This window comes from Aythya fuligula, chromosome 10 (genome assembly GCF_009819795.1).
Source record: "Aythya fuligula isolate bAytFul2 chromosome 10, bAytFul2.pri, whole genome shotgun sequence".
Lineage (NCBI taxonomy): Eukaryota > Metazoa > Chordata > Aves > Anseriformes > Anatidae > Aythya > Aythya fuligula.
The window spans coordinates 12951118-12974502 of NC_045568.1; the positions used below are offsets into that span (position 1 = coordinate 12951118).

The window sequence follows — 23385 nt, forward strand, 5'->3', positions numbered from 1 at the left end:
AATGTTCTCTTTGTTAGTGCCTTTGTGTAGCGTATTAAGGGAATGTTTGCCTATCAGTCCCAGTTCTGGACTCTGAGCCGTCTACCTTTCCGTAACGCAGCCATCCTGGGGCTGTGCTCTACACCATACCATTTTTTCAGCATTGGAAGGATGCTCTTTATCCTTTGTGAAGTACCCGCCCTAAATGCGGGTGGTAGAGCACTTTTTTAAAGTAAAAGCATGTGTTGTAAGCACACTGCTGGTGCACCGTTTCTGTATTGTGAATGGTGCAAGCCAGAAGAAGCAGTACAACGCCGGGTTTATTGTACTGATAGCAATAAGTACTCATTAAATAGCTAATGATTATATGATTGGGATGATTGGGATTTTACATTGTGGTGCAATGAATGGAATGCTTGCGTTGTATTCTAGTCTCTTCACTGTCTCCAGGAAAAAACGAATCAAAATGTAATTTGCTAGAAAAGACCTGTACCTTTTAGGCAGGAATAAAATAAAAAAAAAAAAAAAAAAAAAAAAGGCAAGTCTTTCCTAGCAAATTATGCTAAACTTGCACATTTCTGTAGTCCTTTCTGAAAGCACGACAAGGTCAATTGTTGTATATGCATTTTCAAATTATTTGCAAGTTGCTGAATGCTAGGCAGCCTTCTAGATTTTTTTTTTCCTGTCTGCTTATTTTTATTTATACTTTCTAAGTCCATTCAGTTATTATATGTCATTGCAGCGAGCTTCTGGGCATTCTGCCAAGTCTTCAGTATTGTCAGGATGCTGGATAAAGTACAAAGAAAAATGCTTGTCTGTGTTTCCTTGTAAAATTTTACAAGTATTGTATAGCCTCAGCAGTAAGACCATCCTTATTACAGCAAGAGCAGGAGAAGATGAACACGGGACTGACTCTTGCTTTCTCTGTCCGTGCAGGTAGTTAGAATGTAGAGTTCACTTTGACATGTATGAACAGCATATGTCCATGAATTAATAAGGAAATCTGAACCAGGGATCTAGGCTTTTGTCAAGCAAAGGAGTCTGTGTTTAATATTGTAAAACTGTGTAATAGCATAGCTGTGAAGGTGAGCCTTTTCTGAAGAAATAAAACTGGACAAAAATAATCTGAAAATTTAGAAGCTCACCATTATCATTACCTCACCTGTAACTGATCCTGTAATTATAATGACTTGTTTGGAAGCCTTGTTCCTTTGCACTGCAGTGTATGGTTTCCACAAATTTTTTTTTTTAAAGAATGAGAACAAATCAAATTGTGTGATTTTTGCAGTGTCATTTTCATATTGGAACTGGATGTTCATTTGATTCAAATGTAATAAGATACAGGAGCATATTGGGGGAGGGGATTAAACATTTTTTTTTAATAGAATATAGTATGGTCGGGCTGATTATTCCTTTCCCAGGTTAATTTCTGAGTAAATATGTGATTTCTCTGTATTAAAGCAAACAAACCAAAGCTGTAGATACTTGCAAATTTGGCTTGAGGAAGAGTGAGTGCCACATGCCTCTTTGCCCTTTTTTCAGTGAGTTTTGCTATATACAGTGTACTGCAGAGAATGGGGCAATGTAGCTGCAGTATTTTTGCTCTGCCTGTTGGAGAGTGTGTTCATAAATGAATCGGAATAGTGATTGTTATGCTTTGATAAAAAATAAAAGGAAATCTACCTGTGCACCTGAGTACTCAATAGGCAACGTTACCTTCTGCCATAAGTTACAGACTTCTTACATGAGTTTGAGAACAGCTCTGCTGTGCTTGTTCTGAGAATAGATAGAATTTAAGTCTCTGACATCATTACAACATAAGAAAAAGTTATTTTTAATTTTTTTTACCCTGTAGGAAAATAAAATACAGATAATGAATCCAGAGGAAATAAACTTGCTTTGTTTGATATTATTATTCTAATGTACTTTTTTTTTTTTTCTATAGTTTGTGCTGAGGCTTTCGATCCAGATGAAGAAGAAGAAGATACAGAACAAAGGGTAAGAATGAATGAATTGCACTGTGCTTGGTTCTCTCTAGGGCCTGACAAGCAGACGTCAGTATGTGAGACTTCCTTACCATTTGTGCATTTCATTCTGCGAGGTGGTGAGGTGTGCTGTCGCTGACAATGTGACATTGCTCTGAAACTTAAGGCTACTTTATCACGTACACTCATTTTGTCACTGTAGCTTTAATATAGTTTTACTTTAGAGGACTTGATATCTCTACTTAAGTCTACTATCTATAAAAGTTTGGATATTTTCCTTTCTTAATTATACTTAACGCTTGTTGAGGGAATTCCTAGAGTACTGGTGCTGTTAGGAAGGTTTAGTTAAACTCAAGCACAGCTGTTCCTTTACGGGTATTTGAAATTCCTCGCATGCTTTTCATTGCCTTCTTGTCAAAGCCGTTTGCCTGGGTAGGAGAAATACTTCCTTGAAAGGTTTTGAGACTTGTGACCACCTGTTGTTCGATTGTTTTTGAAAGTTGGAAATTTCTAGGAATTGCAAGTGCAGGTACTGTTATTGTCTTTCTTTAGAGATGTTTTATGTGAGGAAATCCTGTAGCCTGGCTGGTGAGGGTCAGTGTTTTCTCTAGGGGCTTTCTGCTGTTCCATTTCCAGATTCCATCTCACTGATGCTTACACTTCTGCAAGGAAAAGTCTAAGTCTAATCTAATTTGTCTTGAACAAGAAAATAGTTCATACATAGGATGCTAAAAAAAAAAAAAAAAAAGGAAAAAAGACTGTCTGACAATCAAAATGGTTTTAAACCTGGATACATGTATTTCATCAAAAGCATTAATTTTCCTGACTGCTGGCTCAATATCAGTAAAAAAATATATATATATATTTTTTTTAAATATATATATATATGTATTTTCAAATGAGGTCTGCTACTCAAGCTTGGACAAAGAATATTTAGAAATGCCTGCTAATGTAACAGTTTTTCAGAACTCCTGCTATTCCAGAAATACAGTTAATACAGTGAATGTGAACTTATTAAAGCTTTTTATACATTTTCATAATTATCCCCCCAATCAAAATAGAGCAGATACATATTTTTATGAGACACAGTGAATGTTGGTTACTTTAACCCGATGAAAGGTTTATTTGTGACTGTATATAAAGCTCAGTTAGAAGGGAAGGGAAAGGCATCCTTCACTGTCTCTCTTCACTGTTTTTTAACATGTGTTAATTGTCAGTGTAATATTTTTCTGTATTTTCCTTTCACTCTGTCTTGCATTGTACATTTATATGTAAATAGTGTTTATGCAAACAACAAAAAAGAACTTTATACTATGTTACTTTAAAATTGTGTTTGTGTTTTCATTTTGAAGTGAAGGTTCAATTTGTAATCATATTTCTTTGCTGTCATGACAGTTTGACAGTTTGTGTATTTTTACTTTTTTTTTTTTTTTTTTTTTTTGAAGGTAGTTCATCCAAAAACTGACGAACAGCGATGCAGACTGCAGGAAGCATGTAAAGATATCCTACTCTTCAGAAATCTAGATCAGGTAATATCAGTTTAAGGAACTCTAAACTGGAGTTGCTGTTTTGTAGCTTGATCTAACAGTCCAGACACTGTTTCTGTATTGTGATAGTTCATAAAATTTTAATTATAAGCAGACTGGCTTGGGGCATGTATTTGGGGATTACCGTCAATGAACAATACAAACAGGTCAAATTGTCAGTTACTGTGACTGTTAGATCACTGTCCCTGCAAATTATATTTTTGTATGTTTTTGTTAGGAAAAAGTATTTTATAAATTATATTTGTCTGTTACTCCTGGGTACCATTGCACTTCATTTGCTTTTCCTGATGGAACAGCTCATAATTTCATGGGCAATTTAAAATTGAAGTAACTTACGCAATTTATGATTGTTGAACTCTGTCTACATTTGCTTGATTTTAGATTGCTTCACCTTTTTTTTTAAATGTCAGTGTGTCAGTAAATTTTCTGCAAGCGAATGTAAAAGTAATGTTTTTAGGTTGTCCTTGTTCTTCTTCATCTTGCAGATTTATTGCTGAAGTTAATAATTAATTGCTGCTTGCTTCCGCATGGGGTTTTAATGATGAGCGTCTCCATTGCTGCTGGCTCTTAGCAAATGTAATTGTGTTTTTTGCTTTTCGTTTTTTTTAAATGAGGTTTGTAGGATAGTTCAGGTATGTAGGATAGTTCAGGAATGGACCTCTGGAAATAATAAAATCCAGCCTCTGAAAGACCACAGAACAAGTGCTTCTCATATCTGATTTGGTGTTTACATCAAAATGGAACTGACATCTCCACTACAGGTTGATTTTATTTTGTTTTTCTATTGTACTACTATTGTACTACATAAAAACAAAGGGGAGGAATGAAAGCTTTAACACAAGCAGTGGTCCCTGCATCTTCCTGGTTTGAATCAGAGCTTTGTCTGAGATATAAAAGGCTTTAGTTTATGGTTTCAGAAATGCTGCTCAGCTTTCCTTGAAGTTCTCACAGTTCTTGGTTGCTGTACAACCTCCAAGAGTCATCGAACTGCATCCCCAGAGGAGTATTTAAAAGCTTTTGACTGCAGTAAGCTTAAGAAATTCACATTCAGTCAAAAAGTTTCCTTGAAAGCTGTCCTTTCAAAGACTATTCTTTCGCTGTTCTGGGATTCTGTCATTGTATCTGTTTACTCGAGACATTTAAAATGCTCCTTTTGCAAGTAACCTGATTGTGTATAGTAAAAAATGAAACACCTAAGTATATTCAGCAGCTCAAGGAGTATGTACAAAATGTGATCACTATTCAAATTGATTAGGCCGATCTTTTGGCTTCCAGCAAAATAACACAGAAGCAAAAATTAATAAACAGTTCATACTCAAAAAAACATATCTGAGCTGAAAAAGCGGCCTTAGAAAAATACTGCTTCTTGGGAAAAGCTTTCTAAGCAACTGGGGAGAGAAGTAATGGAAATGGTCTTAACTGCAGCTGTTGAAGACTCCTGCTTTAAGATAGCACATGGCTGAAAGATGACTTCAGTACGTACATTAATTATAGTTTGACAAAGGGCACTTCACAGAGAGGGGAGTATTTTCCTAGTATTAAGTACACCTTAAATGGTGTATGGAACTTGCCTCCTTTCACCCCATAACCCAATAATTTCTTTTTTAACCTCCTCTGCACAATTGGGAAATATGACTTCTGTGGAAGGTTACCTACTGAATAGCGAAATGCATGGCTGCTGCTTTTGCTTGGTGTATAATATCCTTTAATAATTGTAAGGAATGTTTACAAAGTAAGGCTCCAAATCTGTTCTTTGCTCCTCAGCTTCAGAAGAGTGCCATATAAAACAGATTTAAAAAAAAAAAAACAAAAACAAACAACAAAACAAAACCCTTCAAGGAGTAAATGTGTTTGTGTGACTCGAATGTCCTGGCCAAATTCATTCCTTTTCCACTGGTTGCATGTGGGTGAACTGTGCTGAATTTAGGTCCAGTGACTCAACTGCCCTTTTAAGTGTCTTACCTTGTATGATTAGTTGATGTCATACTTGGTATCAAATACAAAGGAGCTGATGCCCAGTGGATCACTGCTAACAAGGTTCACACAGAACTTTGGACTGAAATCAATCCAGATTTATCAGAGTTTAACCCTGAAGTTTTGAGCATGCCCAGTGATACACCTGATTTATGCTTCAATCTGAAGTGCAGGGGGAGTAGGTAATCTTTCTGCTGTTTAAAGCTGTGAGTGAAATATCATGTGTATGCTCCCCAGTATCTTAGAAAGGAGTTTGTAGAATTTTAGGTACGACCGAATTTTGTACTGGGTGAGAGCAACGCCTCTTATCCTTAGCAGCAAGGCCCATAGGCATCCTCAGTACCCATTTTTGAAACGAGGGTCTTACCGTTCAGGCATCTGCTAGAGCTTGTCCTTTTGTTAACAAAAGAGCTCAGTGTTTCATTTACTTAAAAATAAGTCTGCCTGTTTATCCTCCAAATAAAACACTGCTGAGGTACAGTATTTTTAAAAAGCTTTTTAAGATTTATATTGCTTGTTTTCTGACAACTGTTACTTAAATGCATGCTGTGAAATAAGTGGCTGAACGGCATTCAGGCAATGGTTCTTAATTTAGTTTAAGTATCAAGAGAGTTTTTAAGGACAAGGGAATAAAGTTTGAGTGAAATGAGAGGCAATTTTTTCAGTGTAGAGCCAAAGCCACCTAGAACCAAGCCTAGCGCTGACTTGTCTGGAGCTGAGCGGTCTAGAGCCCCAAGGTCTAGTTCCAAATGCTTTAGAGTCAAACAATGCAGAGCCAAAATGCCAGGAGCCAAACAGTCCAGAGCCAAGTCTCGCACCAGAGAGTCTGTCAGTGAACAGTCTAGAGCCAAGCAGTGCAGAGCTGAAAGGTATGGAGTGAAGTCTTCGGCTAAATGGTTTAGTTCTAGGTCTAAAGCTAAGTCTAGAGCTAAACAGTCTAGAGCTATGACATTTAGGACTGAATGATCTAGTGGTAAATGTTCTAGCACCCTGATCCCTGGAGCCAAGTCACCAAACGCTTTAGAGCCCAGCTGCCTAAGAGCTAAGTCTAGAGCCAAATAATCTTGTGGCTGAGCCAAGTCTAGAGCTGAACGTCTGAGATACCTTGCAAGATCATTATAAATGATGATGACAGAAGTGTGAAAATCAGAGACTTTTTTTTTTAACCTGGAGTTTTATTCTGGAGCTCTTGTGAAACAAAAAATGGAGGAGAAATGCACATACTTTCTGTGAGCTGTAGTGTTTCATGTGTAGGAAATGGCAAGGTGCTTGGATCCTTGTGCGATGGCAGTAATGTCTGAACCAGCTCTGTGAAAATGAGAAGATTATTCACCTACAGTGTTAGGTGAAAGGTTGTTTAGAATTATCTAAAAGATATATTATTAAATTGCTATGTGATTGGGAATGTAGTTTAAAAGCTTTTATGGCGTGTACTTAAAAAAAAAAAAATAAATAAAAAAATCCTTGTTAGTCTGTGCCGGCATGGAAAGGACTGTAGGAAGGAAGCTGGAGAAGAAAGCAAAGTAGATCTGAGTTTCTAGTGTTAGAGAGTTTTATCTCATGTCTGGCTGTAGGGTGAGATGGTTCCTAACCCCAGCTCTGCAACTGATGTGCCGTGTAGGTATTGAATAAATCAGCACGTGTCTGCAGTGGGAATACCACTGTGGGATCTCACTGTCTTCCAGTGGGCTTTAGCAAATTGCCTATCTGCTGTGTCTTAATTTCCTAGCACTTACCATGAGGAATGCTGTAATGAAAGATAATGTAACAAGTAATGTTGTCAAATACATTGAGCTTCTAGCATACTGCAAGTGTTAGGCATTTATTTTAATAACTTGTACATCTCAATTCAAAATTTTAGTCGTTAAGTGAAAATGGTGTAGGATGAGTGCAGTGTTTAAGGGGGAGGAGATAACATTTATTTTCCCTGGCTGGGTGGTTTGACCTCTCCTGCAGAAAATGGGTGAAGCCTTTATATGAGTGGCTTCTCTCACCAGAACAGATAGATAGTTTTGAAAAGTCTTTGGATGACCTGTATTTGCAAGAGTGCTAATAGCAGTATCGTGTATGGTTGTGCTGTCTGCGTGGGCTTTGACTTTTACAACTTCCTTGGCTGTGCTGTGTACAAAAGAAAGTTTAGTCATGGCTCATCAGAGAAACCCCATTTGCGTCTGCTATGCTGCCAAAGCTTATCCCACTTTCTGTATGTGTTCTCCTTCGGTGGCTACCTGATCTCATCTGGTGCAGAAGCTCCAGGTTCTCTAAGACACAGAGTATCTGGGGAAATAACTTTGTTTGTCCAGAGGCTTGTTGAGTACAGCTCTTGTCATGGTTGGGGCTCTTGGCTGATGACAGTGCAAATAAGATATTAATAAATTGTGGTGTGCTTTTGAGACATACATACAATGAAATATGTGTACTGCTGATATAAATCCATATGTATCCATTGCAGTGAAGATGTGTCAGATTATACCAAGCGAGAGCGTGTTTATACATATGTGCTTAACTTATGCATACCATTTCAGTGCCAAAGCAATTTGAACATAAATTTGAGATAATAGCCCTTCTGTAAGGGAAGCATCTGTTTGTCTGCAATATTGAACTTATATTAATAAGCAAGAAACAAAGTGAAGTACTTTCTAGTTGAAAGCAAAATTCAATATCAAAATTACTTGTATTTGCATACAAGTAAAAATAATGCAGTGCATGTTGCAGTTCATTATCCAGATCAGGTCAAATGAATTTGCCTTTGTCCAGCAAATAATGCCAAGTTGTGAGTGTGTTTTTTTCCCCCTCTTGTTTGTTTTATAGGAGCAGCTGTCTCAGGTCCTTGATGCCATGTTTGAGAGGAAGGTGAAACCTCAGGAACATGTGATTGATCAAGGGGACGATGGAGACAACTTCTATGTTATTGAGTGGTAAGCAGCTGTGCCTTTGAAAAGTGAAGCATGTTTCTTTTCAGCTTCTTAGAAATACCAGGGAATACTTACTCCAAGATAGTTTCCGAAGGAAACATGCTTTTTGCAATTGTTGCCTCTTCCTTTTGTCTTTCCATGTTCCCCTTTAGGTTCCCGTTGACTTTTGGATCATTTGCCAAGGGCAATCAAATGTGACAGAGGTGGACATCCTCATGGTGTGTCCACCATCTTACTGAGTTGCCCTTTTCTGCTTTTTTTTTTTTTCCTTAGGGATTTTATATTTTTTCATGTGAGCATTTTTCTTTTGAGTCCTTGAGCTATGTGTGATTACCATCTCAACAATGACACTTTGGTCTGTGTCTTTATTCTTCTTACCTTGCAGAGCTTTAGCTCACAGACTCTCATAGCTCAGCAAGTTCCCTCTATAAGGCTGAGCCAAGGTCACCCAGTGACACCTCACCCATAGAGTCCTTGGGCTGCAGACATCTGAATGCTAGGCTGAAGGTTACATGGCTATAGTTATTTGGAAACAAATGGCACTAGTAAGTGACTTTCAGGCTGAGGAATGGGAAGAAGTTGTTCCGTTTCACTCAAGGTGCTCACAGATGGCTCTTCTAGATCAAAAAGACCTTTTCCCTCTCTGAGAGGCATCAGGAGCAACAACCTTTAGAGATATTGTTGAAAAAACAGCCAAATAAAGGTTATAGATGGATTCGAGACACCCCAAAGGGGCCTCACTGGGTAATACACATGCTGTCAGAAGACAGATGCAGTTAAAGAGCATCCACCTACCTTTCTTTCCCCTGGCTGGATCACTTAAAACAGCATTGTCAAAATACTATGCAGAGGAAAGCAATTAGGTTCTGGCCAGATCTACCGGGACTAAAATGCTTTATTAATGGAAAGATATTGTGAAAGTACTGTAGCTAGAAGCAGTTTAATGTCAGGCAATTGGAAAACTCAATAAAGCATGTTCCGTCACACCTAGCAATAAGAGGACTATTTGTATAACAGCAAAAAACTGTTTTTGTTGTCCGTACTGGAATGTTGTCTAATGAAAAGCACCTATTCCATTGTTTTCCAGGGGGTTGTATGATATTGTTGTAGCAAAAGACAACCAGGCACGCTGTGTGGGCCGCTATGATAATCACGGCAGTTTTGGGGAACTGGCGTTGCTGTACAACACTCCTAGAGCTGCCACCATTGTTGCCACGACAGAAGGAGCCCTTTGGGGACTGGTAAGGAAAGGAAGTTGCTCTCATACGCGTACTGTTTGAAATACTAACTCACCATGTCTAGCAGCAGGTGCTTCTCTCAGTATGATTCCTTGTGCTAATAGCTATTTTATCACGATTTGTTATCTCACCTTGTTGCATAAAAGATCCATTGTGCAAATGGTTTTGGCCACCCTTCTGGAACAAGTCATCTGTAAAAACTGTGTTGCTAGTTTTATCTGTCCTTTTTATCATTTTGCATTTGATGTAATCAGAGCTTTTGTTAGGGAAAAAACAAATGTCCCTTCATCCTGCAGAGAACAGTGGAGACATTAATGCACATATTTTGCAGAAGAGAAAAACAGTATCTAAATAACATTCTTTATTTTCAACTCACCTTTATGCCATTTTGTCTGCTTTAAGGGATATGGACAGTGCTGAATATCTTCTTGAGCATGTCAGTAATTTGAAGAGTAGGAAAACTGCCCAAAGCTTTGTTTTCCCTCAGAATAAACTGTCATGATGTTTCTGGTCCCTTTGTGTTACCCTGGAAGAGGTTCTCGGGTCAATGTGACCTTTTGCGATACCAAGCTAAATGGTAATGTTGCTTTGTCTCTAGCCCAGCAGTGTTTAATGTGAAGCTGTAGACATTAGTTTCCTATTTTAGTTCTTTTCTCTACACTATTTGGATAGGGTTATTTTCACAGTGCTCTCTTACTCATCTGTAAGGGCTCACATAATAAGCAAATTGTGCTATCAGGGAAGCCTTTGAAGCCAAAAGTGTTGTATATTTTGTGTGCACTGGGCTCCGCAGCAACAATCGCTGGGGGTTCACCATGTGTTGTGACCTTGATTATACGACTGATAAGCTGCTACACATGGCGTGCTTATGCAATCTCTGCACTTGCCGAGAGAACTGATTTTCCTTTTCTTTGTGAGCTGAAAGAAAAGATTTTGGTAAATCAGCCAGGGAGTAATGTCAGTATCTAATTTCTTGAACAAAATAGCTACGTACAGAGCCCATTCATAAAAGGAAGAAACTGGGAAGATGATTCTTTGTTCCAGTTTGCCTTTGAAAAGAGCTGCACAAATCAGGTTAATTTTGTTTTCATTCTGTGATTACATTCACTTAATTAGCAAGATGTAGTTGAAGGCGGACCTTTTGCTAGATGTCTGTCCTGTGGATATTTTATTAACTAAGGTTGCATTTTTTCTGTCTAAAACTTAGGTTATTTATTCCTGTTATTCTGTTGTTGACATGTTTTATTGTATTATTTTGTGCCTGATGTAGTTGAAACATATCTTTACTAGTCTGTAAAAGTAATTCTTAAAGCTTATAGGTTGTCTGCCATTTAGGAGGTGCGGGTTACTCCTGCTGCATTGCAGGCTTAGGCTAATGGAAGGCTCAAGCACAAAGCAGTAATGAAATGGGGGTTTTTTATGGAGCAGAGAAATGTCCTCACCACTTGCTATTGAATGTGTCTGGGGAAAGCCTCACAACTGTGTATGCTTCCATCACTGCTCTGCCTTTTTTGTCCAAATACTGCTGCTTCTCCTACCTCACTGATGAAACAAATGAATTCTGAATTTTTTATGTTTTTGCAATTCCCCTGACAATTTCTGCACCTCTCTGCTTCTCCAAAGGTGTACGTTTGAAGAGACTTCTACCACTGAAGAATTTCTTTAAAATGAAAGACCCCCCCAAAAAAACAAACAAACACCAGTCCCTCAGGCTTTATCATCTTGTGTTGTCCTTTGGATAACAGTAACGCTATTCTGTTCATCTGTCACCTCCTTCAATTTACATATTCTGGTAGTGCTACCAGCATCAGTCATTATTTCCTCTCAAAGTATATGTAGCCTGCATCCCATAAAACTGTTCTCGTACCTGGAAACACCACTTCACCTCAAAATCTCTCTTCTGAAGTATCAGTTGATGTTTTTAGAAAACGAAGATGCAGAGGAGTGTCTCTCAGGGACTTTGGATGTTGCTGCTAATTCTGTGGTATATTTAAAATGTATATATATATATATTTGGGGGGACCTTTTTCCTGACCCAATTTCTGCTCCTTTCTTCTGACTTTATTTTTGATTTTTACATTCATGCTCACATCGTTTATGGGCCGTGAGCATTACTGTTATGCAAACACTAACAAAAATACTGGTGGGCAAGTGCCTTTCCCCTTAGCCTGGATGTGCTGTATATTTGCAGCTCTCTTGTGCCCCTTCTCAGCAGTGTTCTCAGGTATTTTAGCCCAGCCTTTTCTGCATGCAATTCATTAATATCTCTGACAATAAACTCGCAAACATGTCTGCCACTGCAGGTACTGAGACAGATGTAGTTAGCTGGGTGAGCTTGCCTTCACTCAGGCACGTACTGCCGCCCACTGGCCATGGAGCTGGTACAGCACTAACTGCTGCCTGAAAAAAGAGAGTCAGCAGGGCAGGTGGTGGAGCAGCAGGCTGGAAATCTTGCCCAGTATTTAGGCTTCAGAAGCAAACCAGAGCGTTTTTGCATCAAGAAGGTGCTTATGGTACATGTGGACAGATAGAAGTTCAGAAGTAGCTAGTTCTGCAAAAAGCTGCCTCTTGGATCCTTAAAGGTGGAGGAGGAAATCAAGCCTGTTGCTGTTTGATGCTATTTGTGCTGATCTAAATCTGAATTGAGGACAGAAGAATCCCGTTCAGACTTAATCTTGTAGTTGCTTTACCAAATAAGTGTTGCAAATTCCAATTTCCAATGGCATCAACAAGAAGAGAATAATTTCTTTATTCTTTGTGGAAGCACAAAAGATATAATAAAAATCAATCAAAAAAGAAAACAAACTCAACTCTGAAAAACAGTACAAGATAGACTAAAAGGGGAATTCTTAAGTCTTATCTGAGAAGAACCAAGTTTGTCTGAGAGCTCCCTGTCTTTCAGTTTGTTATTATAGTAAATACTTCCACAAGAGCTGTTAGGATCACCATTGCGAAGGATATGGTGCCATGGTGCCAATTTAATAGCCTGACTCTCATATCCAATGTTTCTTACACTGTTTAGTTAATGTTTGTTAATTCTTTAATCAATAAGCATTTTAGTTGAGAGGAATAATTTGTGCTGTTTCTTGCAGGATCGAGTGACATTCAAAAGAATTATATTGAAAAACAATGCAAAGAAGAGGAAGACGTACGAGTTATTTATTGAATCAGTGCCCCTTCTTAAATCCCTGGAGGTAAAGACTCTCAGAGATATCAGATTCTTGCACTAGCATTATCGTTGCAGTCAGTGTTTCTGCTATATCAGAAATCTGTGTCAGTTTTGCTTACAGATTTTTAAGAGCTGCTTTAATGTCCCATTTTCTGTACAACTGAATTTATGTTGTTGAAGTTGTGCAATATTTTTTTTCATATCCTTTGTTCACAATAGACAATTTTTATCTTAATCTGTATAAAGATTTAAAAACAAAATATAAAACAGAGAATGTGCATTAAAGTGAAAACTGGGACTCACAACTTCTGTTCTGTTTGAGGGTGTGATACTGAAGTAATGGTACAATCACTGAAAAATCTGGCCTTTTGTTGACTGTGAATGGTTTTAATTTCATAGCTGTGGGCCACACCAGATCTTGCCTTAAACCTTAACCCATATTCAGGAGTTAAACTAAGAACAGGCTAAAGAAAGCACTGCTGCCTGGGAACAAAATGACCAGGCAGAGCTGACACGTGTTACGTTGATGTGTATGATACATGATTTTAGGAATGATGTGTAGTCACTTTTAAGCTGTGTTCATACTGTGTTTTCAGAAGGGTTTTGTAGCCATACCAAACTGCTTTGAACATTGGTATGCTTCTGCCTTTGCCTTATACCACAACTTAGATTTCTTTGTTAGCATTGATATTTTGTATTTCAGAACATCTTTTAATCTTCTTAAGAGAAAATTACAAAATGATAGGTGTGAACAGCAACCTCTAATATATATTAGTTTGGACATATGCCGATAGCTATGGAAGGGGTGAATTGCATAACATCTTCTTCAATGGCTGGCTTAAACTAGTTCAATCAATGTGACTTTTGAGCAAAATGACTCATGAATATTTAAGGATATAGAAAAGTAACTCATTAGCACTGGATGGCTTTTTGCATGACACACTGCAGTTGAATCATGTGTGGATCAGAATTAACAGTTTCTCAAACATGGGTTAGATTGAAGTGCATTTGTGAAATGAATGGATTAAAACTGAATCATCTGTTAAGGTATTCATTTTTAACTGTTTAAGATTTTCTTCCTTTCTGAATACATTTTCACACTGAAAATGTACAAATAACGATGTTTTGTGGTATGCTGGATGAGAAGCAGGAAACACTGGAGATAAATTTAACTGTCCTTTCTCCCTTCCTGTTTGTGAAGGCTTAGGCATGTTTCACTGCATGTCAGATTAGTGCCTCCTGACCTTGCTGCTGGGCATCCTGTTGCAATGCCTGCTCACAATTTAGACCCAGTGTCGTCTTCAGATCACTACTTCCTCTCACTAATCTAGGAGTGATTATGGTAGTCTTGAAAACTGTTGGCCAATTTAACAAAGTCATTGTGGGGCTGCATTTTTCAGTACCCAGATTCTCTGTGCGTGTGTGTCTAGTGAATGCTTCTTCAATTCTGAGTTACAAAGTTTACTAGAGGTGTACTGTAGCAGACAGATAATTTTGCTTAATTCTCCTCTTTGTTCTAGGCATCAGAGCGAATGAAAATTGTGGATGTTATAGGAGAGAAAGTGTATCAAGATGGGGAACGTATCATTGCTCAGGTACTTGGAGTCTAAATTCCCATTTATCATTCTCTCATCTCTTCTTCTTTTACTATGTGGAACTTACTTATACAATCATGTTAATTGAATCAACTTGGCATCACTTATTTTTTCTTTAAACAAACTTCAGGTGGGCCATACCAGATTTTGCCTTAAACCTTAACCTCCTCTTTATTTAACCAGTTTTTGAATATCTGGGGAAGGACCACTGAGTCTTTCACTACGTATTTATTCTATTACTTTAACTTTTGTTTTTTCTCCTTGTGTCCACTTGCTTTTCATAAATGGTCTTTGCAAGGTTTCCAGAGGAGTGTGCGTTAAGCTGAAAGTAAACCTGTCTATGTAATTTTCCATGAAAGCTATTTTCCATTCCCAGCTATACCTTTTATAGGCATCTGTGACCAGATTAAACAAGGAGGCACAAGCACATAGTAAAAACATCTCCAATTTCTAGGTCTGACTAAACTGCAAAATCAAACAAATTAACAGGAGCATGATTTGAATAAAACTAAATGAACTCACTGGGAATATTTTACTAGTTGGACTCAACGGAGTTAACTGTACTATGAAACTGTCAAAGTTAGTTAAACCACTCTTTTCCTAATGCTCTTAAAAAGAGTATATCAATGTTGTAGTCTGACTTCAACTAACAGTCTCTGGTTGTTGATATGTTTTGTTTGCTATAATAGATCAAGGCCAGATTGGTGGAACGTGAAGCTGGACAAATTCAAGCTGAAGCTATGTGACAGAAATAACTTTTTGGAATATTTTTACCAATGAAACACCAGAATTTTGCATCAAGTTTCGCTGGAAATTGCTTTGTATATTTACTTATTTTAAGAAAGTGCTCTAGTTCAAATAGGAGTTAATGCAAGAAAGTCCTTGGCCTACCAGAAATAGTAGGCTTTTGACCGTAAATTGTCTTGTTTTATAAATGGAGTGTGACTCTTTGATAATGTCTTGAATAGTTGATCTTAATTACCTTAAATGTCAGATAACACCGAATGTAGAAAACATTAGTTTGCTGATAAGCGAATACAACCAAATTACTTCTTTCCAAAAAGCTGCTCAATTTTGTAAGCTGAAAATCTTGTTGCTTAAGAACCTGAGAAAACTGGACTCTCAGAAAAATCAAAGCTTATAAATCAGCCTCCAGTTGTGCAGTTGGTTTTAATCTTTGTAATAAATGAATTAAGGACAAGGATGTAATTAGCTGTAAAATAAATAAATAAATAAATACAAGTAGGATTAATAGTCTGGATTGTTCGGGGTGATGGTGATACACTGCTAAAGATGATGAAATGTTATGCCTAGGAAAGACTGCTAGCTCTTCCATTACAGCAGTTGTACCAATACCATGAACCCCTTTTCTCTCATCCAGCACACATTTCAGTAGCTTCTCTGTGAGGATCTTTTTGGAGATGGTGTCAGAGGCCTTACTGAAGTCTAGGTATAGTCATAGGACTTTTTCATAGAAACAGCTGAGTTTGACTAAAACAGAAGTTTTTTACTTAATGCTCAGTTATTCAGCAACACCTTAGCATATCCTTATAGAATTTGATATAAAATGGCTACCAATTTGGAGGTTCTCCCACTTTCCTGGTGTGACTTATTTTCATGTAATGGCAGGATGCCGTTAAGTGCTTCATTCCTTATTTTTCTCACAACCTTTCTATGGCTGTTGCGTCATTCCTGATGTAGATGGCTTGCATTGTGGATGTGGTTTCCTGTAAACTGTCCTCCTCTTCCTTTCTATGTTAATGCTCCTCAAGTACAGCTATTCTGGATTCTGCTGATCACACTATTTTAGCTAGAATTGGTTGAGCTCATACTTAGTTTAATGGATCCTTCTTCCTACTGACATCTAGAAATGTGGTCACTGACTTGATGTTTTATAAAATTTGCTTCTGAAAATTCTAGGCCCAAGTTAGTTTCACTAACTTCTGGTTATTTTCATCAGTAGCAGAAGACTTGTGTGCACTTAAGTGATTTTGCTGTGTATTGTCAACCCTGTTTGCTTCTTTCCTTTCTACCTCCTCTGTCACTGAAGGATGTGTACTAATAGTTTCTTCCCCTGTGATTTCCTCTGATATATTTGCATAACCAATCATCTTTTAATGCTTTAAGAATTTGAGTGTTACTCAATTCCAGCAGATCTCTGCACAAAGCGTACTTCAGAATGAGTGCTTTAATATCACTTTATATATACTTTTACAGTAAACAAACAAACAAAAAATGTTTTACCTTTTTTTCACAGGGTGATAAAGCAGATTCCTTTTACATTGTAGAATCTGGTGAAGTAAAAATCATGATTAAAAGCAAGGTAAGTTCAAATTGGGTGATCAAGCTTTAGATTAATCCCTGGTTTGATCAATTAATGTGAGCAGTGTGCAAAAACCTAACTTATTTTAAGATTGATTTTTTAATGATATTTATCATTGTCACTTATGTGATGTAGGTTGTAAATCCTTATCTCTCTTTTGAAGTGGCCAGAAGTCAGTTTGCTAAAGTTGGAAGGTCTTTCGCTTGTATCTGCTCCTCTGCAAACTGACCTAATGTACTCTCGCTGGCCTTAAGCGTGGAAATGCTTGGTTATAGCAAACTACAGCTAACTAAGCTGGGGCATTTTATCTCCGGTGATGACATAGCCATTGGCATTTGAATGAATCTCTGTACAGCTTGGAGCAGTCCTTAGGGAGCAAAGTCTCGTCCATGATAAAACTTTGTACCTGTGTTACGTGAATGTAATAGCAGTTCCCAAAGCTGTAACTGTGAGTATCTGCCAATCTCAAAACTTGTGGGCCGGCATACAATCAAACTTGTAGTTGAACGTTCTGTCAGGGTATTCTACCAGTACAGGGAATGATTTGGGGACTGCTGGTTTAAAAGCTCTAAACCAGTGAGCAGTTGCACATCCCCAGGATATCCAGGATTAACTTGAGCCTTGTAGAAAGACAGAACTGCATGTGAATAATTAAAATGCACTGTTTTACAGACTATGACGAGTAAGGAAGCTAACCAAGAAGTGGAGATTGCTCGGTGTCACAGAGGACAGTATTTTGGAGAGCTTGCACTTGTTACCAACAAACCCAGGGCAGCGTCTGCCTATGCTGTTGGGGAGGTCAAATGTTTAGGTAAGCAGATGTTCTATGATTCTAATTACTCTCTTTTGGTCTTTGTTTTGTGGACTACCCCTGACAGAGCAGGTATTCACAACCTGGCCAGTATTTGGTACCTTGTGGTCAGATGCTAGAAGCTAAGAGCATTGGCCTGGAGTGGGTTTCCATGATGAGGTTTGAGAAGTGCCACTATCTTCTGCTCAGACCTTTAGTTTCAGGTGGGTGGGGATAACTGCCCAGCAGGCTCTGTTTTCCCTGCTTGTATGGTCTGTGCCCTTTGAAAGGGGGAACTTGCACCAAGACTCCAGACTTCAGCATCAGCTTCTTATATAGAGATTGTCACAGCTTCCAGGTGATCTGTTAGTGCCTACATGGTGTGTATAGGTCAGGTGTGTATTTCATTAATCTTGTTTCTCCAAGCAACAGGACAGAGAGAAGTCAGAGATAGGATTTGTTTATGTGGCTGTTGTTGGAGCCGCAGAACCAAATGGATTAGACAGAAGGTCTGTGTTCTGAGATCAAAAACTAGATTGGTATGTGGTGTCTTTTTTGATAAACAATCTTCTTTTCACTTCTGTTCTTTGCAGTCATGGATGTGCAAGCATTTGAGAGGTTGCTTGGACCCTGCATGAATATTATGAAGAGGAATATAACGCATTATGAGGAGCAGCTGGTGGCAATGTTTGGCTCTAGCATGGACCTGTTGGATCCAGGGAATTAGGCACAGGGTACCTCAATGCCTTCTTAGTTCAAGACACAGAAAAGCCTCCTATCAGCAACACAACTCACAAGGAAAACGGACACTACGGAACAGTTACTGCTGCTGTCTTCTTGGGCATTTTAAAAACCATAAGCAAGTCTCAGCACAGATGGATTGCTCGCTCCCTGCCTCCACTTTGCTGCTGATACTTCATTATTAGACCTAGATTAAAGATGATTCTAACCCTGAGTTCACTTACTTGGTTCAGAATGGCATCTGTTCAACAGTTCAAGTGCCTGATATGAAATCCAAAGTATACAAGATACAGAAGCCTCCTTCCTCCTGGTATTCCCGTTGTGATAAATTTTCAGATCAGATTTTGTGGTGGGAGGTTGCCTATTCTGCAGAGGCAACCTGTGGAATATAAGCCTTGTGTAGGCTTATTGTCTTCTTATATTGTTTTCCTTACACAATGTCAAATTTGCTTTTAATTGTAGCATCTGGGTTTGAAGTTAAAATATCAGTGGAGCTGGTTAATAAGGTGGCACTGAAGTTTTCTTCTACCTGCTGGAAGATGCAGGTACTATAGCTCTTTAAACCAAGTAAACTGAGCTGGGGACACAGGTGAGAGTCTGCTTAGCAGCAAAATGCAGAAAATGAAGTATTACTAAATTTCAAGTGTGTTCTGAGCAGCAAAGAAAATTGTTTTGCTCCACGCTTCCCAAAAAGTGTGCAGTGAGTTCAGATCAAATGGCTGGAAGGTGTCATAGTTGTCATCTCCCCAAATTTGCTCCTTGTTTCTGACATCAGGTGGATTTTATTGTGGTGAGATCACAATAGATGGCCACCTTCGGCTTACGGAGATCCTTTATACTGCTAGATTTGCCAGGGTGCTGTTGTCTGGGTCAGTTTTAAAACTTTTTAAGGAGGTGAATGTTATGTAATTTAAAGGAAAGCTACTTCTGTACTTATTTATAGGAGCTCCTCCCCGGAAAAAAAAAAATAAATCACGGTATTCTAACTTTATTGGACACTTCGAGTCCACTTGGCTTCCAAATGCCATGTTGATTTTAAAAACTTTTGAAAAGTTGGTAACATTGGACTTTGCAAAGCAAATGTCTTTGCTAACTAGGCAGTTGGTGTACCTGAGGGATCTTTTGGATTAGGTGATAGCTAAGCTAATGATGTTTATCTAAAATACCTGTTAAATTTGCAGCATTTTCTAGGTAGATTCTATTTCTACAGCTTTAATGAACTTAATTGGTATACAGCTGAGATTTTATCAAAGTACTATCTAAATAAGAATCAGACCATAAGAAGAACATTTTTATGGTGTGAAATGGAATATATATAGTAAAACATTGAATTCGTGGGTAATAAATCTAGTGACCCTTTGAATTTGCATTCTTCTGCAGCTCACAAAAAACTTAGTGGTGTTTTTATGGGGATTATGGTATTTTAATTGTGGATGTTAATCTAACAGAACCTTCTCTTTTTATTCATGGCCATCTGAGCAAGAGCAGAAGGATGCTAATGTTGAATTCCTGTTTCTAGTTATGACAGTGGACATTTCTCTAAGGCACAAGATACTTAGCTGCAAGTTGATTTCTGGGTGATAAATCTTTTTTCCCTAAATTGATGAGGACGTCCCAGTTCCTGCAATATGCGTAAGATGGAAACTTGATAAGTTTGGCTATTGTCCCGTAACTGTAATTGGAGTCATATTTTTATATGATGCAAATGATTTGTAATGGGCACCACTGAACAAGGTGTTTCCATATTAAAGTTCTGGTTGTAATGTGTAGTGGCTGTTCTAACTGCATGTATTTTAGAACAGTGAATTGCCCTTGCTTTCCTGGGCTGGATTTCTTTTCTTTCTTTTTTTTTTTTTTTTCTTTTTTTTTCTTTTTTTGTTATAAGTTACAGCCAAAGAAGCAGCAGGTACTTTGTTTGTGCTTCTGAGGTTTTACACCAAAGACAATATAATTCTTTTAATTACAGATTTTTATTTTTTTTTAAGACAAATAAAAAAGAGAGGGGAAAAAAAAAAAAAGAAAAAAACACTCATCAGGCCCTTACACTGATACTTTGGCTTCAAAGACAGAAGTCTCTCTAAAGCCAGCTTGTGACTGTCATATCCTCTCCTTTATCTGGAGGAGCCTGGCAGGTTGGGCTGCCTTACAGATGGATTCCGCTTCTTTGGTTCTCTGCAGGACAGGACTGAATACCTCAGCACATGCAAACATTGGCAATTGTTTTGAAGTTTAACCAAAAAAAAAAAACAACAACACCCAAGCAAGACCAATGTTAGATTTGTAAGGTAATTCTGCCTGGAAGGGAGGATTTGAACAAACTTTTGAAGTTTTATCTTTCTCTAGATTCCTTGAAGCAAAGGCATACTGGGCAATAACATCCTGCATCCAGGATCTGTGACATTGTTCAGTGGCGTAGAGAGGCAACCTGACCTTCAGCTGAAGCAGAATGACCTTTAAGAAGGCTGGTCCATGTAAACTGTTCTAGTTTGCAATGTGCATGACTAGTTTGGTCTGGTTTAACCAACATGTTCTGGACAAATTTGGAACATGAAGGTAGTGAGTGATAGAAGCTTCTAGTAAGATGCTCAACATAGCCAGGTATCTGGATAGCCAAACAGCACCAGCAATGAGCTAAATCCGAAAACATGCAAGGGGTGATACGAAGACCAAGGAGTGGAGTGAGGTGCCTCGTCATGAAGTTCTGCCTGCATTGTTGTCTAAGCTTATTCGTTTTCTCTATGACTGTTCTCACAAATGCTGGGGAGAATGAGCACAGGTTTTTTTGTTGTTACTGCTCAGTGTTCAGTAAATCTTCTGTGGATTCTCTGACAGTGGAGAAAGATCTAGTTTTTAATAAAAGAACTCAGCAGCAAAGTGGGTGAAGAGGATAGTGTCTTTGAGACTTGGAGGAAAAAGTCTCATTTCTGATTTCCTGCTTGTGATTGTTGTGAGGTCAGTGAGAGGAGCTTTCAGTGGTCGAATATCCTGGCATATGGTATTTCTACTTAATGTCACAGCACAGGTTTCACAATGTAAAAAAAAAAAGTGGGGCAAAAATGCTCTCTTTTAGACAAGAAAACAAAACTGTGCAATTTTGCACAGAGGGAAAAAAAAAACAACCTTTGAATGTCACTTCCATTCTTTCTTTTCTGTTGGCTGAAAATGGACGCTTGTTCATGACTTGTATTTGTAAACTAGTCTTGCCAAAATACAAACACTGTTTTTTTTTCACTCCAGATAATTTTTGTTGTTACAGTTATTGCTGATTATTTTCACTTCTTTCTAACCATATATTTTATTTCAAGAGGCCTTCCTTGTGGATTTTCTCCTGATTGTCTGCAGCACTACACTGCTATTTCAAGGTGGAAGAAAGTCACTAACCTCATGGGAGAACACTCAACTCCGCTTAGCTGGCTGGAGCTAATAATGCATTACTAATTTTCCTCTGCTCTGTGGGGCAGAAGGGGAATTAAATTCTGCATAAAGTTGCTACCTCAAGGCTCCAAGTGCTTTAAAAGTCTTTCACGTGGGAGAATTTCATAAGACAGTTCTTAAAATTGGTCTGTTCTTTTGAGTTAAATATTTTTAATTGATTCATTGAGGGACCCTTATTTTAATTCATTTTACACTTAGTATTTGATTCTCAAAGGATGAATAGCTGCAAAGTTTGGTTCTTGCAGTACAGTGTTAACATGAAAAAAAAATATCTGACGTATAAGCATATGGTTTTAACAAGTTAAACCACTTGGATTCAGCTTCACTTTTGGTTAATAAAAAACTGACATGTTGTGTCCAGCCTTCCTGGTACAATCCTGTGTGTGCTCTTTATTGTTTACTGCAGCTGACACAACCCCCCACAGCGCTTACAGCAGGAGCAGGCTTTACAGCAGCTAACTGGATTTTCCTGGAGTGCCTGAGTTTCTGGTGCTTGTGTTATCAGAGCCTGATGGAGAACAGCACTCACACTATTGCAATAACCAAAACAGATTTGTATGTTATCTGACCACCACTTTTTGCTCTTCGATGACAAAATTTTACTAATATCTTAAAAAATAATACAAAATACTGTCAAGATTATTGCTCCAAATAAAACTGGCTGCTCTGACCTGTTTGCCACATTATTGTAGAAATATTATTTGAGTGCTGTGCTAACTGGTTCTCTGTTCCTAGGAGGAACACTAGAGATCTCTTGCTGGCCTGCACTTACAGCTACTGAATTTTATGTGGCAAGCTGCTTTTTAAACCAAACTAATAATTTGAAAAAAAAATTGGTTTGTGTGAAATTATCTGTTAACATTCATAACATTCAACATTTGCTTTTGCTTAAGCTTTATTTCTAAGCATTTAGTATTTCTTGTAGAGTTTTTAAATGAGTCTGGGAGTGTAGTCCAGGTGGATTGTGGTGCTCATCATGAGGAAGCCTCTGCCGCAATACGGAACTTCAGGTTTGGGCCCTAAAGGAAGATATTGACATGTGAAGGGGCTAGAAGGCAACAGAATGATGAACAAGGATCTAGAAAATGTCATGTTTTACAGAAGGACAAAGAACTGGGATTCTTTCCTCAGGAAAGGAGGACTGAGGGCAAGAGTGCAGGGAATCTTCAGTCCTACAGAAGATTTTATTGAGGAGGAATGATCCCATATTGACTAGGACAGGCCTGCTATTATAGGTTATAGGCTATAGCAGGTAAGATACTGATTAAGCATTCAAAAGATCTGTCTGGAAGACAGAATAGGTTGTTTTGGCAGCCTATTGTGAGATGTGTTGCCTTCTCTTATGAATACCTCCTTCAAATCACCCAAGGCTGTAGTTGACCTAAAGGTGTTGTCTCCCGATTTGTGCCCTATCAGCAGTAGGTACCTTTTCACAGACTGGGTAGCTTGATGACAAATACTTTCTTGTGTGGCAGACCCTATCTGAAGTGTAGGTTACTGCAGTGTTACCCTGCCAGCTGAGTGTTAATTCTTGGATGAATGTTATTTAAAAGAAGGAAGAATCTGTGAAACTCTTAGGCTCAGGACGTTACTTCGCCTTGGGCAATTTTTTTGCAAAGTAAAGGAACTTCTACCCTTTCTGCTGATTTTCTCACAGTTTTTCAGATCAACCACAAGCATCTATGCAGGTCTCA

General features: G+C 38.2%; 1 protein-coding gene across 1 annotated transcript in view; it reads left to right on the plus strand.

Annotated features, from left to right (window-relative positions):
• PRKAR2A (protein kinase cAMP-dependent type II regulatory subunit alpha) overlaps window positions 1–20097 on the plus strand; it is a 54705-nt gene extending 34608 nt beyond the window's left edge. The window contains exons 3-11 of the mRNA XM_032193937.1: window positions 1925–1977; window positions 3410–3493; window positions 8297–8403; window positions 9488–9641; window positions 12731–12832; window positions 14328–14402; window positions 16660–16725; window positions 17398–17536; window positions 18109–20097. Of these exons, the coding sequence (XP_032049828.1) occupies window positions 1925–1977; window positions 3410–3493; window positions 8297–8403; window positions 9488–9641; window positions 12731–12832; window positions 14328–14402; window positions 16660–16725; window positions 17398–17536; window positions 18109–18242 (914 nt within the window). The 3' untranslated portion in view covers window positions 18243–20097. The remainder of the gene's footprint in view (window positions 1–1924; window positions 1978–3409; window positions 3494–8296; window positions 8404–9487; window positions 9642–12730; window positions 12833–14327; window positions 14403–16659; window positions 16726–17397; window positions 17537–18108) is intronic.
• Window positions 20098–23385: the final 3288 nt, after the last annotated feature.